General features: G+C 40.7%; 1 protein-coding gene across 3 annotated transcripts in view; it reads right to left on the bottom strand.

Moving 5' to 3' along the window:
- Positions 1 to 3,982: 3,982 nt before the first annotated feature.
- The window catches only part of KCND3 (potassium voltage-gated channel subfamily D member 3), a 426,026-nt gene continuing 415,228 nt past the window's right edge, over positions 3,983 to 14,780 (bottom strand). For 2 of the 3 annotated variants that reach the window (XM_042466200.1, XM_042466202.1), the window contains exons 6-8: positions 14,640 to 14,696; positions 9,803 to 10,038; positions 3,983 to 6,332 (exon numbers count right to left, since the gene is read on the bottom strand). In XM_042466200.1, the coding sequence (XP_042322134.1) occupies positions 6,137 to 6,332; positions 9,803 to 10,038; positions 14,640 to 14,696 (489 nt within the window). In that variant the 3' untranslated portion in view covers positions 3,983 to 6,136. The remainder of the gene's footprint in view (positions 6,333 to 9,802; positions 10,039 to 14,639; positions 14,697 to 14,780) is intronic. The other variant, XM_042466203.1, reaches the window with a different exon arrangement.

Raw genomic sequence — 14,780 nt, 5'->3', positions numbered from 1 at the left:
TCTCAGCCTCAGTGGAAGGCAATGGCAAAGTGTAAGCAGGAGGAAAGGGGTCGGTTCAGCAGAGGGGGAAGCTACAATGTTGCAAAAGACCTCACTTACAATCAGTGTTACATTTTTAAACAATTTTTTGGAGCAAAGGGAAAGCTACAAATGTTGCTTTTAAAAGCAAAAAAAATGCATGACAATTCCATTCTTTGCCTGGGACAGGGGCAGATCTGACCCAAATGCCCACAGGTTTATAAAAAAATTAACCCTGTGCCTGGCTCTTTAAAAAAAGGGAGGAGGGGGAGGACACTTTCCGATGCCCTGCAAAACGTCACCATGACAATCGCTTGATTGACAGCGGCCACTTCGCCGGCAGACAGAATGCATTCGATTTCTGTCAAAATGCATTCGATTTCAAATTTGTAGTGGGCACTTGCTAACGGAGCGATTCGGGGGAGGGGCATCCGGATCATCCCAGTTCCCTCCATGTCTTTCAGGCCAGTATGAATGGGGCCAAAGAATCTGTTCAGGTAAACCAAATGCTAGTCTTTGAGTTTGCAAACCAAAGTTGATATTTATACATTCTGATATGCCAACTTGTGACGGTTATAATAAAAAGGAAGAAAGACATAACTAGGAATAAAGGCACACTCTTTGTTAGGTTGCTCATTTGCAAAGGACTAGGTTCTCAAGTTTAAAAGAATTGTGGGAGGGGGAATAGAGACACACAATGTGTTATGGTGGTTTAAAGTGTTTGACTAGGACAAGGAGATCTATTTTTAAATCCCCACTCAGCCATGAAGCTTACTAGATGATCTCAGAAAGTCATTATCTCTTAGCCTAACTGAGGGCCTGAACAGACAGGTCAAAATAAAGCTGCTTTGGGTCACTTTGGAGGTATGCTGTTTAAATGTTGCATGCATTATAAGAGGCCAGAAGCCACGCCAAAGGACCGGAGCACAGCTTTGGCGCAGATTCTAGCTTCTTAAGATGCGTGTGTCATTTAAACAGCATACCTCCAAAGTGACCTGAATCAGTTTTATTTTGACTTGTCTGTTCAGGCCCTAACTTACAAAGTTGTTGGGAAGATGAAGATGAGGAAGAAAACCATTGATATGTTGCCTTAAGATCTATGGAGGAAACGTGAGAGATAAATGTAATACATTCCTGCAGATATAACTTTTTCTCCCCATACACAACAAGTATTATCTGTTAAAGTCTTTTTAGCTACAAAACTATGAACAATACAAGGCCCTCAGCTCCTTAAATCCAGTCAGCTTAGTGGCCTATTTGATACAATTTACATAGCTGATGAATGACAATATTTCTCAGTGTATATCATGTGTTGCTATCCTCATAAAACAGTACCTACAATTACCTAACTGTATTGTTGCAAGTTCAGGGCAACAACTTTTAGCATTGTCCAAGACAGACCAAGTCTCCTTGCTGCAAAAGAGGATTTGCTCATTGCTTTTCTACAATGAAATTGTAGGGAGTCAGAAAAAGCTAGCAACATATACTATCTTCAACAGATTTGGAGGAAAGAGGACTGCATCCAGTCGTATCTACTCTTGGATATGATAAGATTGGACAGTGGTTCAATAGGGCCAAGCTCTCACAGAATCCTATACTTGGAAGGGACTGCAAGGGGCATCTTCTCCAGGCCACTGCCATGCAGGTGTACGTAGCTAAAGCACTTCTAAAAGATGGCCATCTAAATTCTGTTTTAAAATCTCTGAAGAGGAAGAGTACACAATCATCTGATGTAGTCTATTCTACTGTTGAACAGCTCTTACTGTGTAGATCTTCCTAATATTTAAGAGGAATATTTTTTTTTCTTTTAATGTGAATCCATTGGTTTAAATGAATTTTCTAGTCTCTAGATCAGCAGAAAACAGGCTCTTTCCACCTTCTACAAGACATCCCTTTAGATATTTAAATATGGCTGTCATGCCACCAGTCTTCTCTTCTTTGTGTTAAACATATCTATTCCCTATGTCATTCCTCATAAAGCTTGGTTTCCAGACCTTTGATCATCTTGTTAGCCACATTGGTCTCCTCCCAGTCTGGTGGCTCCATAAGCCAGTTTTCAGCTCTGGGAGTGTTCCAGTCCACTTCTGTTATTGAAATACTAGTATATTGGATGCTGAATGACACCTGCTACCTATTCAGCTCTTGATGGTTTCTACATGAGGTAATTCATTGGGGGGGGGGGGCAGAGAAGAGCAGTTTGGAGATGTAAAGACCTCTCTTGCCTTGGAGAGTCACACATTGTCCACTTTTGACGAACATATTGTAAGCTTGTCTCTACAAATGTATGAAATGTACTGCATGTGTAAAAACATTTTGCTTCTTAGTTTTCCTTTGCACAGATGTAAAAGCCAACACAAGATGTTAAAGGTAATGGATGATCAAGCTTCAAATGAGATGTAATGAAAGTAAATGAAGTAAAGGAACATTTAATGTAGTCCTCACTGAGAGCCTAATGGTCAGTTCATTCAGACTATGTACCACTATTACAAAGGAAATAGCAGAAGCTTATTCCCACTGAAGGGAATTCAATCAGGATCATGAGAAATAATGAAAATTGTGAAATCAAAGAACATGTGGGGCTTAATTTTTGGAATCAGAAACTGAGTTCTAGAGTTATTGGGCAGCCTGACCTTGTGATCAGGATTACCTTTTGCTACTCTTATATGTAGGACTCTGTGTGTTTTCTGTGTGTATGTACACACTATGGAGACACTTGAAAGATACACTTCAGTATCAGTAGTACTTCTTCATTCTTTAAAAGTCAAAGTCATGTAACTGAAAAACCTTCCTTGGATCTGAAAGCTATTGTGGATAAATTAAGTGCTACCTTATCCTACTATAAATGTTTGTGTGTGTTTTAAACTATATTGCTTGAACTCTTACAGTTTCTCAGGAACTTCTTGAAGGTTTCCTGATTAATCTGCTTATGGCAAACAAGTTTACAATACATCCACGTTTATCAAATCTTTCCTGTAAAGTAGTAGGCTCTTTCACACTACACAGTAACAGTACTATGTTCCCACTTTAACTATTGAGGCTGTGTTCTATTTAATCCTGGCTTTATAGTTTGATGAGGCCCTAAAGCTCTCTGGCATGGATTCTAAACATCCATCTCTAAACTGCAAATCCTAGGATTCCATAGGATGGAACCATGTCAATTAGAGTGGAATCATAGCACTAGAATTATGTGTGTACATTAAGGGCCCAGTGACACTAACAAATGTTTGATGTGCTTAGTCAGAGGGATAAATCCCGGCTAGAGCAGGTCCATGCAATACACACTGCTTTATCCATGTCACTTAGATTTAACCCATGAATGGGTAAAGTATGTTGTAGGGGCTGCATGCAACCCCCAGGGGCCCCAATTTGGCCCCTTATGACTTTTGTGCTCCACTTCCAGCATCTTTTTTGTTTAAAAAATAAAGTTTAAATTCTTCCTCTATAGGTCACAGGGAGTTTTTGAAGCCTAGGAGAGCTTTCTCAAACTTGAAAATGATTTCTATTCACTTCTGGTTAGAAAATAATTCATCCTAGGTCTAACACCTAGCAAAGGTGTCCTCCATCATCCCTAGAAGATATAGTAGAGTTTTTTAAAAATTGGCAGTAGGGGAGCTGTGGCTCATCCCAAGTGGACTTGAGAAAGTTGTACAACTGGCTTAGCTGGCACCTTGCAAAAACAGGTAACTGCATCCTTTGACTATATGTGCAGGGAATTATGTGGACAATGTATGGGGATTTCTTTCTCAACAGCTCAAAAAGTAGTGAGTTCTTAGAAAGCATCATTGTCTAAATCTTTGAGAAAACAGGGTAGAAACCAAGAAAGAAGTTGGGGGTTAACAGGTGATCATATAGTACCAAATTGTTTAGTTTTTGATTGGCTAAATGTATGTGACCACAGAACTGGTTAACGTTTCCCCTCTCCTCTCCTCTCCTCCCCTCCCCTCCCCTCCCCTCCCCTCTCCTCTTTCTTTTCTCTCTCTCTTTCTTGGCTTCTTAGAACTATTTTTTCAATGCCTGAAAAGTTTAAATAAGAGATGCCTGAATAAATCCTAGAATAATTTTCCCCATTGGAGCAGAATATTTTATCAATGTCTGGGTCTGGTTTATGAAGCCTCTCTCCTTTTAAAACAGCAACACAATGGCCACTTAAAATATTCTGAATTAAACTCAGAAAGGAAAAGCAAATCTGCAAAAGACAATATGGTATGGGCAACAGAAAACACGTTTGAAAAAGGGACACAAAATACATCAAAAGGCAAATGAGATCAAAGAGATTAAAAAACTGTGCAAATTTTAGGACAGACAAAGGACACAATCCACAGAGCTGTGTATTAGCATAAATCTCGTTGACATGGATGGAGGTCCCAAAGTCTGGCACCTAAGGGAGGTCTGTCAGGAGAATGTTGGTATAAAACCTTATAGATGGTTATAACTCACAGTCCTAACTTTCTAAAACAGGATAACAATACAGTATTTAACAACTGGTGAGCTATTTTGAAACATACATATTATTTAAACCATCTATTAACAGTGTTTTATAAATTGATTAGAAATGGTACTCTAATATAAAGTAGACCTCAAAAATCTAGAAGCAATCCTCCTCTTCGACAGGAAACAATGCTTTAAGAAGGGAAAGTCCAATATTATTAAATTGCTTTATCCATTAAGTCGATGCAACCCAGTCACTTACTGTCACTAAGAGCCACAGGACTGTATTACAAAATGAGACACACTGTCAGTCCATGCAAAACAGTTGGCTCCTGAAGTAATCCTACCAAAGACAGATCCATTGACTACCTGGCTACTATATACAATGGCAGACACTTCAATTACTATAAAAGAAACACATATAAAACAGAAAAAAAGAAAGTATGGATCTAGATTACCATTTATGAACATCTGGCACAGTTGCTTTGTATGGTTTTTTTCCTCTTTGAAACTTGTGTGTACAGGATAAAAAAATTTATAATTCCTCTAAGCTCACTTTTTTTTAGACTTTTAAAAGTATAGAACTAGTTCATCTAGTTACACTCTTTACGAGCTTGTGATAACAAAATAATTTATTTTTAAAAAAGCAAAAAATTGTGGCTGACTACCAACGCCTGTCTTCTCCCCCCACAAATATTTTTTTCCACAGACAATAATTAGCAGACAAATACACTGTTTGCAACTGCAATTTGTGTTGAATTAAAGGCAATTACAAAAAACTATCTTAAGAAAAAAAAATGCCATCCACAATGAAAGTTTTTATTGGTGCTTGTGTGTGTGTGTATGTGTGTGAGATTGCATGCAGATGTGTGTTTTGCTACTGTCCACTAAAAAGGCTGAAGCCTGCAAAGACACACTCATGCAGAAACAGATGTACAGTGAGCAGAACCATTGGTTCTACAGGCATTACTTGAAGCATGTGTGGACCATGCAAACAGTAAGTCTTTGCAGGGTTGAGCCCAGAAACAGGAAGGTGTGCTCAGAGCTTTTGTGCCAGTTTGTGATTATATCGCTCTCTCTCACGCACGCACACACGCACAAAAGAACGGAAATTAAATTCCTGGTGACAAGGTGGCTTTTGTCTAAAACCTTCAGCTATAAAAGAAAAAAAAAGTAGTTTTGGTTGATTAAGGATCCTGCTGCATGAAGGAAAAAATATCACAAAATCCATTTTATCACCTTTTTTTTCAGTCATTTCCTCATGAATAAATATTATCCATTAAAAACCTATTAAAAGGTGCTGAGATACACAGTGTTATAATTCTGCTTCTTTATTGACTTCCTTGTAGCTATGACAGGACTTCTCTTCCACTTTCTGGAAACTGTTCTATGCCCCATATCCTGGAACAAAGTTTGTTTATGAACTAAGAGAGTTCCTTCCATCATCCCTCCACACACGCCCCCAGCTTCCTATTTCTTCTGAGCTCAATCTGCAGCATGATCATGAGTTTAAGGGAAGCTGCCTCATGAGGGCTCCCTCTGTTAATTCTTAGATGTTGGTCAGGTTGGTCTAGCAGTCCATCCAGCCATCCATCTAGGCACAATATGCAGCAAAGAAGGAACATGGAGGCAGGGAGAGAGAAAGGAATGTTGGCCTTCTTCCAAGCCACCTCCTTTGACCAACACAACCTTACAAAGCCGAGACCTTGACAATGTTGCTGCTAACAATGTTCGTAGAGTGGACAGGATTGGATGGAGGAGGCCGGCTTTCGCCTTCTGGTGTCAGCGCCGGGGGTGTTGGGATGCTGATGATTGCTGTTGTTATTTGGGAGGCTTTGCAGTTCGGTCTCAGTCCATCATCTGATTTCATATTTAAGCTGGAGCGACTATAAGACAAAAGAAATAATTTTGAAACAAATGTTAATGGGATAGAAGTGAAGACTAAAGCTGCTGCTTGTATTCCACACTATGGATATTCTTGAAAGACAAGAACATGCTGGAGGACCTGTAGTAAATTCTCGAGGGTCACCTTTTAATGGTGGATGGGGCAAATGCAAAAGGCTGGAATAAAAACTTCTGCATATTTAGTTTAAGGCTCTCATTGCCAGTCACAAAACCTTAAGAGGGGCATTTCAACTTTTTGGAATGAGAAAATGTGTACAAGAATTGGGCAACTGCCAAATGATGCTATCACGAGTGAGGATTGGCCATCTAGGAAAAATTCTTGGAAAAACAAGAGAACCAAACATGACCTAGGGCCTACGTTTATCCATTCCTTTTGTAATGCATAGTCTCTGTCAGAAAAAGTTAAAACTAGACTAAGAGTGTGTCTACATTGGCCACTTAATTAGGGGTGAGTACAGGGCATTATACCATGGACTGACCACAATGGCAACCACACGTGCCAGACTGAAATCAGTGTTCACATGGGCTAGCTGGGCTGACACCGAGTGTCCTACAAAATCACCTCCAAGTCTGCACCCTAAATCAATATATAGTTATTTTTATATCATTGCCAGGTGAACAACTTCCCAGTGAATCTAAGACTTCAGTCTCTTTTAAGGGCTGTGTAACAGGAAAATTCAATGGAGTTGCCTTCCCCAACAACAACACTTCCTTGACAAAAAGAACTGTATTAGCTGAATTTCTACTTATGTAGCTATGAATTTATAAAAACAAATATGTCTTACATTGACTCAGACCCTTAATCCATCTGGCTCAATACTGCTCACACTGGCATCCAGTTACACATTAGTGTTTCAGAGAAGAGTCTTTTTTTTTTGCCAGTCCTACCTAGAGGTGCCAGGGATTGAACCCAGGACTTTTGCTTGCAATGCCCTTTCACTAAGCTAGGGCCCTTTCTGTTCACTGGCAACTACAGTAGACCCTCCACATTTGCTGGGATTAGGAGCACATGAGCCCCATGAAAGTGGGAAAACTGCAAATAAAAAAAGACAATTTATTTTACCTGAGAAAACACCCCTCTAGGAATCTCTAGGTCCTCCTGTGCAACTCTGTGGTCAATATCTGTCAGACATTAACCATATAATTGCAAAGGAGGATGTAGAAATGTCTAGAGAAGTGTTCTGTCTAGGAATCTCTAGGTCCAGCATGACTTCTGGCTGACCACAGAGTTACGCTGGAAGACCTAAAGATTCCTTGAGAGAACATATTAAATCTCTGAATAATCAAATCTGCAAAAGTCAAAGTTGCAAATGTGGAAGGCCAACTGTATATGTTAAAATCATTTTTCTCTTTCAGCATTATGGTATAAGCTTGTGATGGCAAACCTATGGCATGCATGCCCCAAGTGGCACATGACACCATTTCAACCGGCACAGGCCAGGGAGAAGGAGGAACAGGCACGTGCGTGCACATTCCTCCTCCTCCCTGCCATTCCCCAGCCTCCAGCTGTCTCTAAGAGACAGCTGGAAACCAGAAATTGGTGCTGGGGAGAACCACAGTTGCGTGTCTCTGGCTTCTCCTCCCAGCCTTCTTTCAGCCTTCAGCTGCCACTCCGAGACACCTGGAGGTCAGGGGAAGGGCGGGGGAGGAAGAGCCACTGGCATTCTCCCCAGGGGGCAGAGAAAAGTATGGGAGGAGGAGGACCGGGCACATGTCCACTCCTTCTCCTCCCCACTTTTCTTTCCTGAGCCCCAGCTGCCTCCCCAGGGACAACTAGGAGTCAGGAAAGGTCTGGGAGGAGGAGGAACAGGTGTGTGCTCACTCCTCCTCCTCTCCATGGGCCCTTGTTCACCCGCAGCTTTCTTAGGAGAAGCAGCCTGTTGATCCTCCTCCTCCTCCTGCCCTTTCCACGGCCTTCAGCTGTCTCTGAGAGATAGCTGGGGATCAGGAATGGACTATGGAGAGGAGAAGGAGTGTGCACAGCCTGTTCCTTCTCCCCCCGGACCCTTCCTGACCCCCAGCTGTCTCTCCCTGGGGAGGCAGCGGGAGGTCAGGAAGGGCCCATGGGGAGGGGAAGGAGTGGGCACACACCTGTTCCTCCTCCTGATGAACCCTTCCTGACCCCCTGTTGTCTCTGAGAGACAGCTGGAGGCAGGGGAAAGGGCAGGAGGAGGAGGAGCAATGGGCGCACACCTATGAACCCCCTCCCGGACCATCCCTGGCTTCTAGATGTCTCCCAGAGACAGCTGGAGGCTGGGGAAGGGGTGGGGGAAAAGTCCCACTCCAGAGGGCAGAAGCCTCTGGGGGTAGAAACCTGCCCCCGGTATGCAGCCTCCAAAAGGTTTGCCACCACTGTCCTGGTCATTACCCTGAACACAGGGTTTCAACACAGGACTATGAGAAGTAGACTTGTACTCAATGAGGTATAGTCAATCTACCTCTTCATCATCTATGCTGAATGAGAAACTCTTCCCAAGATTTGTCTTTAGCTCTCTTGGAGATGCTAGGGTCTGAATCTGGGCCTTTGGAAAACAGGTGCTTTCTAATTTCTGCCCTGACTGTGGGCATATTCACACTGTCAAGTTAACCTGTTATAAAAGGAAAAGTTTATTTTACAGTGAACCTGGGTATGTGATGGGGCCCTCGGGGCCCTCAGTGGATGACATAATCATTCTGCATCTAGCTACAGGGACATAGCCAGACATCTGTGATTCCTCTCTCTCATTCTCTCCACTAGACAGCGTGTGGCTAGAGATGGGGTCCGCAGTGACTAAAAGCTGAGTCAAGGGGGCTATGTTCATTATGGTGAGAATGCCATCCTCCAGAACAGCAACAAAAAAAGACATACACAGGCATAAGGTGGACATAAGATGGTGTATATCATTAAGAAAGATGCCAGCCTATATATTCTGCTAGCTTTTTGGATATTTTCCAAGATATAGCAAATTATAGTGGACATTCATAAGATCCATTCAGCATGCCATAAATCAAAGGTCAGTTCAGATGTTCAAATGTCACATGCTAGCCATTTAAAAGCTTACTTTGTGGTGCTTGCAACTGCTTAGGGATATTTTTATTTGTAGAGTCTTAATCCCAGTATTACCAGCCATCTGCTTCCCTGTGACAGCAGTAATGTAGTAATGCCAAGATTAGAGACATCCACTATCTCACATGGAGATATCATACAGTCGTTTTCAGTGTGTCTCTCCTTCCAGGTAGAATCCAAATCTACATTTGGAAATTTCAAATTGAATTTTGAAATGGCTTCTGGTCTGCATAAACATTTATCCCAGCACCAATCACCACCAAGGTGGAGTCATCTGGGAAAATATCACATTAAATCCTCAGTTCAACATAATGGGGAAGAACTGGTGCTGAAAACCACTTGCCCCTGCTGAGGACTGGTAGTGCAGGTGTGAAAGTCTTCCTTCATTGTGGAATGCTTTTGTACCTTGTTGTAAGTGACGGCTGTTCACTGCACTGTATGTGTATGGTGCTGAGCTCCTGCATGCTCCTCAGCCGGGTTGCTGGCACGCTAGAATTGGGGAGGTGCGTTGTCTTCTTGCTGCGTCGGGAACAGCAGGAGGTGGTCAAGCCATGGTGACTCGAGAGGGAGGGGCTGCGAGTGGATGGATAGTTCTCCAGGCAATTTTGCTCAAATAACTGCTCATCAATGAATTCATGATTCTGCCAGGAAGAACATGAACCAATGTTAGTAGCTTCCAAAATGACTTTTAAAAATCTGTTACCACCCACCACCACTACCCACTGGCTGAACTTTCCAAAAAGCACTGTCATGTATTTTCTTTGGCTGTGGCTTTAGAAACCTTGACAGAATTTTCTTTCAGGTAGCCAGTGTTTAAACAGGATTTGGTTGGTGGTGCTTCCTGTAGTGCTGGCAAGGACACAGTCACAGGGAAACTTGTTCCAGTTGTTAGAACATTTCCTCTCTGTTCAGGTCCTGGCTTGGACACTATCACAGCTGAGCATGGAAGCTACTTGTGCAATTGGCTGGTGATGCCTCAGATAACTAATACCTAAAACTGCTGTCATAAGGAACCTTTGTACTGGATTTCTGATTTGCCTGTATTTTTACAAGGAAACTTGTGACTTAAATGTCTTTGTCATTCTCTGCCAACATGGTCTACTCATTTCTATCTACACACATTCTGAATGCCTCCTTAAATATGGTAACTTTGTTCATATTTGTGCAAATATGGGTAAAGTTACTACATTCAGGCCCACGAAAGCCCAATTTGAATTGTTCTTGATATGTGCTCCATTGTTAGAGAATTTGTTAAATATGGACAGTTATATTCAGGTCCATGAAAGCTAAGAAAATCTAACTAGAATTGTTCTTGATACGTGCTCCATTGTTAAAGAACTTTGTTCCCTTAGAGACTCCCCAGTTCCTTAGACTGAATTATTTTAATTTCATTTCATTTATACAACTTATGAGTATCCTTTTTACTGCAAATGATGCTTTCATATGCTGTACAACTATAAAAGCTCTGGAAAATCTATATTATCTGGGGCTGCCTTTAAACAGCTGGGATTGAGTGCCCATGGGTAATTTATTCTGTTGATTGTATATTATTTTATTGCCTTTATAGACTGGATTTTTTAATTAAATTTTGTTATCCACTCTGAGCCCTTTCGGCTGAAATGGATATGAAATTCTACAAATATTATAAAGCTAACAAATATATAATTTACCAGTGTCTAAATAAAGGTTTAGTACAAGAGGAAATTATCTTCTGCAAGTCCCACTGATATAATTTCAGATTCAGATTTTGAACATGGAAGTTCTCTTGCACAGCTCAAGTACTGTAAATATCAATAGGGCTTATCCAAGACAATTCCTTCTGCATTATGCCTGACATAAATAATATTTACTATATCATACTGTACTATTTTTGTTGTTGTTAACTGCCTTTGCATCGATCACAGCGACCCTACGGATGAGACATCTCCAGGTCTCCTAGTCCTCTACTGCTCTGCCCAGCTCCTGCATACCCCATCAAGCTGAACATAGTTTGTCGGCCTTGTCCTGAAATCTGCTAGATATTTGACAATCCTGTGTTTTTTCTGCATGCAGACAGAAGGGACTGTCCAGCATATGGCAGGCTGTAATGGGTTCCATTGGCAGACTATATTCAGTTTGTAATTCAAATATTTGCAGGGATGCAAATATTTGCTTATTTCATTTCAGTCTCAGCCACAGAACAACAACAAGGACAACAAATAAATCATTTTCCCCACCTTCTCTGTGAGATGCTACCATTTTTTTGTGCATTCTGATTGGTTTTTTTTCCCTTTAAAAATGTTTTGTGAAAATTTAATGTTGTTTTTTCTATTTTTGCACTCCAAAATTTGTATTTTGCAGTATTTCACAAAAATCTGACCAGATGTGTGATTTTTGTTGTTGTTGTTGCAAAAAGGAAATATAAATCTCATGGTGATTGACAATTTTTCCTCCACAGGGCTGCCTTGATGTATTAAGGATGGGGTAATATCTAAACATCTTTATATCTCTAGCAAACAGGGAATAGTTATGGAGAGAATCCCAAAAGTTTTTATTTTCAGTTTTTTTAATTAATCAAATGGCAGTTTCATTAGTTAAGTTCCAATGGTGCAGGAAGCCTTTGACTGAACCAGAGAGATGGTATGATCTGTTAAGTAAGTCAAATATAGCCATGCATTGTTGTTGGCTTCTAGGTAATTCCCCCATTATGGCAGTTCCAAGCAAAGAGGCAGGGGGATTAAGTCTGGTACCTTACAAATTGTCAAACTGTTGAGCCTTAAACTCCTGCATTGGTGTGCTAAGGGCACACAGCAGATGCAAAGCACCCTCTAGATACTTTAGGGAAGGCATGTAGAACACATGGCCTCTAGAAGTAGTCGAACTGCAACCTCTATAATTCCTTACCATTTTTTCTACTGGTAAGGGCTGATGGGAGTTGAAATCTGAATGGCCAAAGTTCTCAGCCAGATATTCTCCACCTAGGCTGACCTAATATTCTCCATTCCAGTTTAGGGGAAGTTGCATCCTTTTCCAGGCCTATAAAGCAGATGGGTATACTACAAGATTTACTTTGCAGGGATATGTGGTCTGTAATTTGGCTTTATTTTAGTAAATAATTATCTTTCTTTGGCTTGCTATTTTTGTTTCTGCCTCTTTGCCTGTTACAGTCTTCTACAGATAAACCTAACACTGAATGTAATTCATATATAATAATTGTGAAGAGTCAGATTTAGAAATAGGTAGAGTAATCAAAGTCTATTAATTAGGGAGGGGGGGCAGGCAGGATATAAATATATCATCCAGGATATATCAACCAGTCAATCAATACTGGTAAATGATGACTATTCATCATTACAAAAAAGGGAAACAATAAAGGGAAGAGCTTGGCAAAGTTACTTGTTTGACATTACACCTCCTAGTATTTTAGGAATTCTTTGAGTTGGAGTCCACAAAGTAACATTTTTATAGCTCAAAGTAAGGCAAATAAAGGGCAATGGGCAGTTTAAGGACCAAGTAGGTAGACAGCATGAAGTTTTTGCTTAGAAAATGGAATGCAAATTATAGGAGCTGTAGCCTGTACTACACCATCCCTTTGCATGATTTTTTTGATAATCGTTTGCAGAAACTACATTACATGCTACACTACCTTTCCCTGCTAATTAGGTTGCAATCTGTACTCTCTTTCTAAAGCAAGAACACTGGATCCAGTGGAACATCACCACATACATAGGTAAGGTACCTCAGTTTTTCACTGAGGTTATTCAAATAAGGAATAATGCACAGAGGAAGCATGGAGTACTAGTGCTACATCTTTTTCCATGGTCTAGGTCAAAACCAAAGTGGAAATCTTGTGTATTTTCTGCATGGTGAAATATGCAAGCAATTGAGATGTATAGAGCTCATGTATCTCCTCGTGGGATATTTGACTCTACTTTGCCTGCATAAAAACAAGCTCATGAGTCACTCGTGCTTCCTCTGCCACTGCTCTTTTGAATGTGCAAAGCTGCCTCCAGTGTGAGTAGGCTGCAACATGGCACACTGTGCGAGGGAGTTCAGCCACTCAACTGGAAAAACCAGTTCCTGTTATAAATATCTTGGTTATGTAATGTGATATGATATGCTGGATTTAAGGTTATGAAGCTGAGCCTGGACCTAAGTGAAACAGGACTGTGGTTAAAATGATGAATATGAGTGAAAGGAACATGGTCAGGGAAATGACATTACAGATTTTTACAAGCAATCTAGTTGAATAGCATAGGCCCACAACATTTATAGGGAAGCAAACTGATTACAATCTTGTGCTTTCAAGCTAGAAGATAACTGTTGAATATGTTTGAGCTTAGCTCTTATAATATTAGCTCTTAACAATTGTCCCTCAAGTATTGTCGGAACTTCTTATTGAGTTGTGCTGCCTGTGGGCAGAGCCAATAAGGCACGTGCTTCCTGCGAAGTTGTCACATAGCCAAATGCAAAGGTGAAGTCTGGTGGGGCAATCTTATTCAGTTGGCACAACCCTACAAACCACGAGACACCAGCATAAGGCAACATTCCCCAATGTAGTACTCTCAAAATGTGTTGGACTACAACTTCCTTATCATTGGCTGTGCTGGCTTGGATTGATGGAAACTGTAATCTATGACAGGTACAGCCATCCAAAACATTTGGAGGATATCTGAGCTGGCATCCTGTTGATTCATCACAAGTAGAGTAGACCTATTCAATTAATTGTTGAATGGCCATTTAATACATAGGTAAATGTCATTGATTCAATAGGTCTACTCTAGTCTGGAGTAATAATAGAATTTTGGCCAATAAGTGGCTGCCACACCACTGTTATAACATATGAAGAATGCCCTAGCAATAGCCTTATGATGTTGTATAATCTAGAATAGCTATTATAACCAGATCAGAAATATGAAGATATATATGTATATAAACACGCACCAAACAAAGAGTGGAAATGAGTGGTACCTTAGACTCATGAATAGGAACTAAAAGGGAGAAATCTCAGTATATAGACAGCTGCCACAACCATTTCAATTATGCAGATACTTAATGTTTACATTTAGTTTCTCCCTCTTTGATCTAGGAAGTGTTAAAAATTAATAAAACAGTTACTTTTTTCATAGTACTCAGTGTCACCAATAGCAAAAATGCTCTAGCATGCACAGTCTGCTAAGAACAGGATCACTAACAAGGCAGAAAACAACACTCAGGACATGGCACAGACTGCAGTATACAGATTGAATTAAGAAGGAAATACCTTGAAGGTGGAAGTTCGTACAGATAACAGGGGATCATCCACAAGATAGGACAATCCCTACAGGACAACATGTCAACAAAAGATAAAAACACCATTGATTGTCCATTCCAGCATTCCAATGTTCAGTCTCAGCATTCCACC

The sequence above is a fragment of the Sceloporus undulatus genome, chromosome 4, assembly GCF_019175285.1.
Source record: "Sceloporus undulatus isolate JIND9_A2432 ecotype Alabama chromosome 4, SceUnd_v1.1, whole genome shotgun sequence".
NCBI lineage: Eukaryota > Metazoa > Chordata > Lepidosauria > Squamata > Phrynosomatidae > Sceloporus > Sceloporus undulatus.
This window is presented reverse-complemented; position numbering and strand designations above follow the sequence as displayed.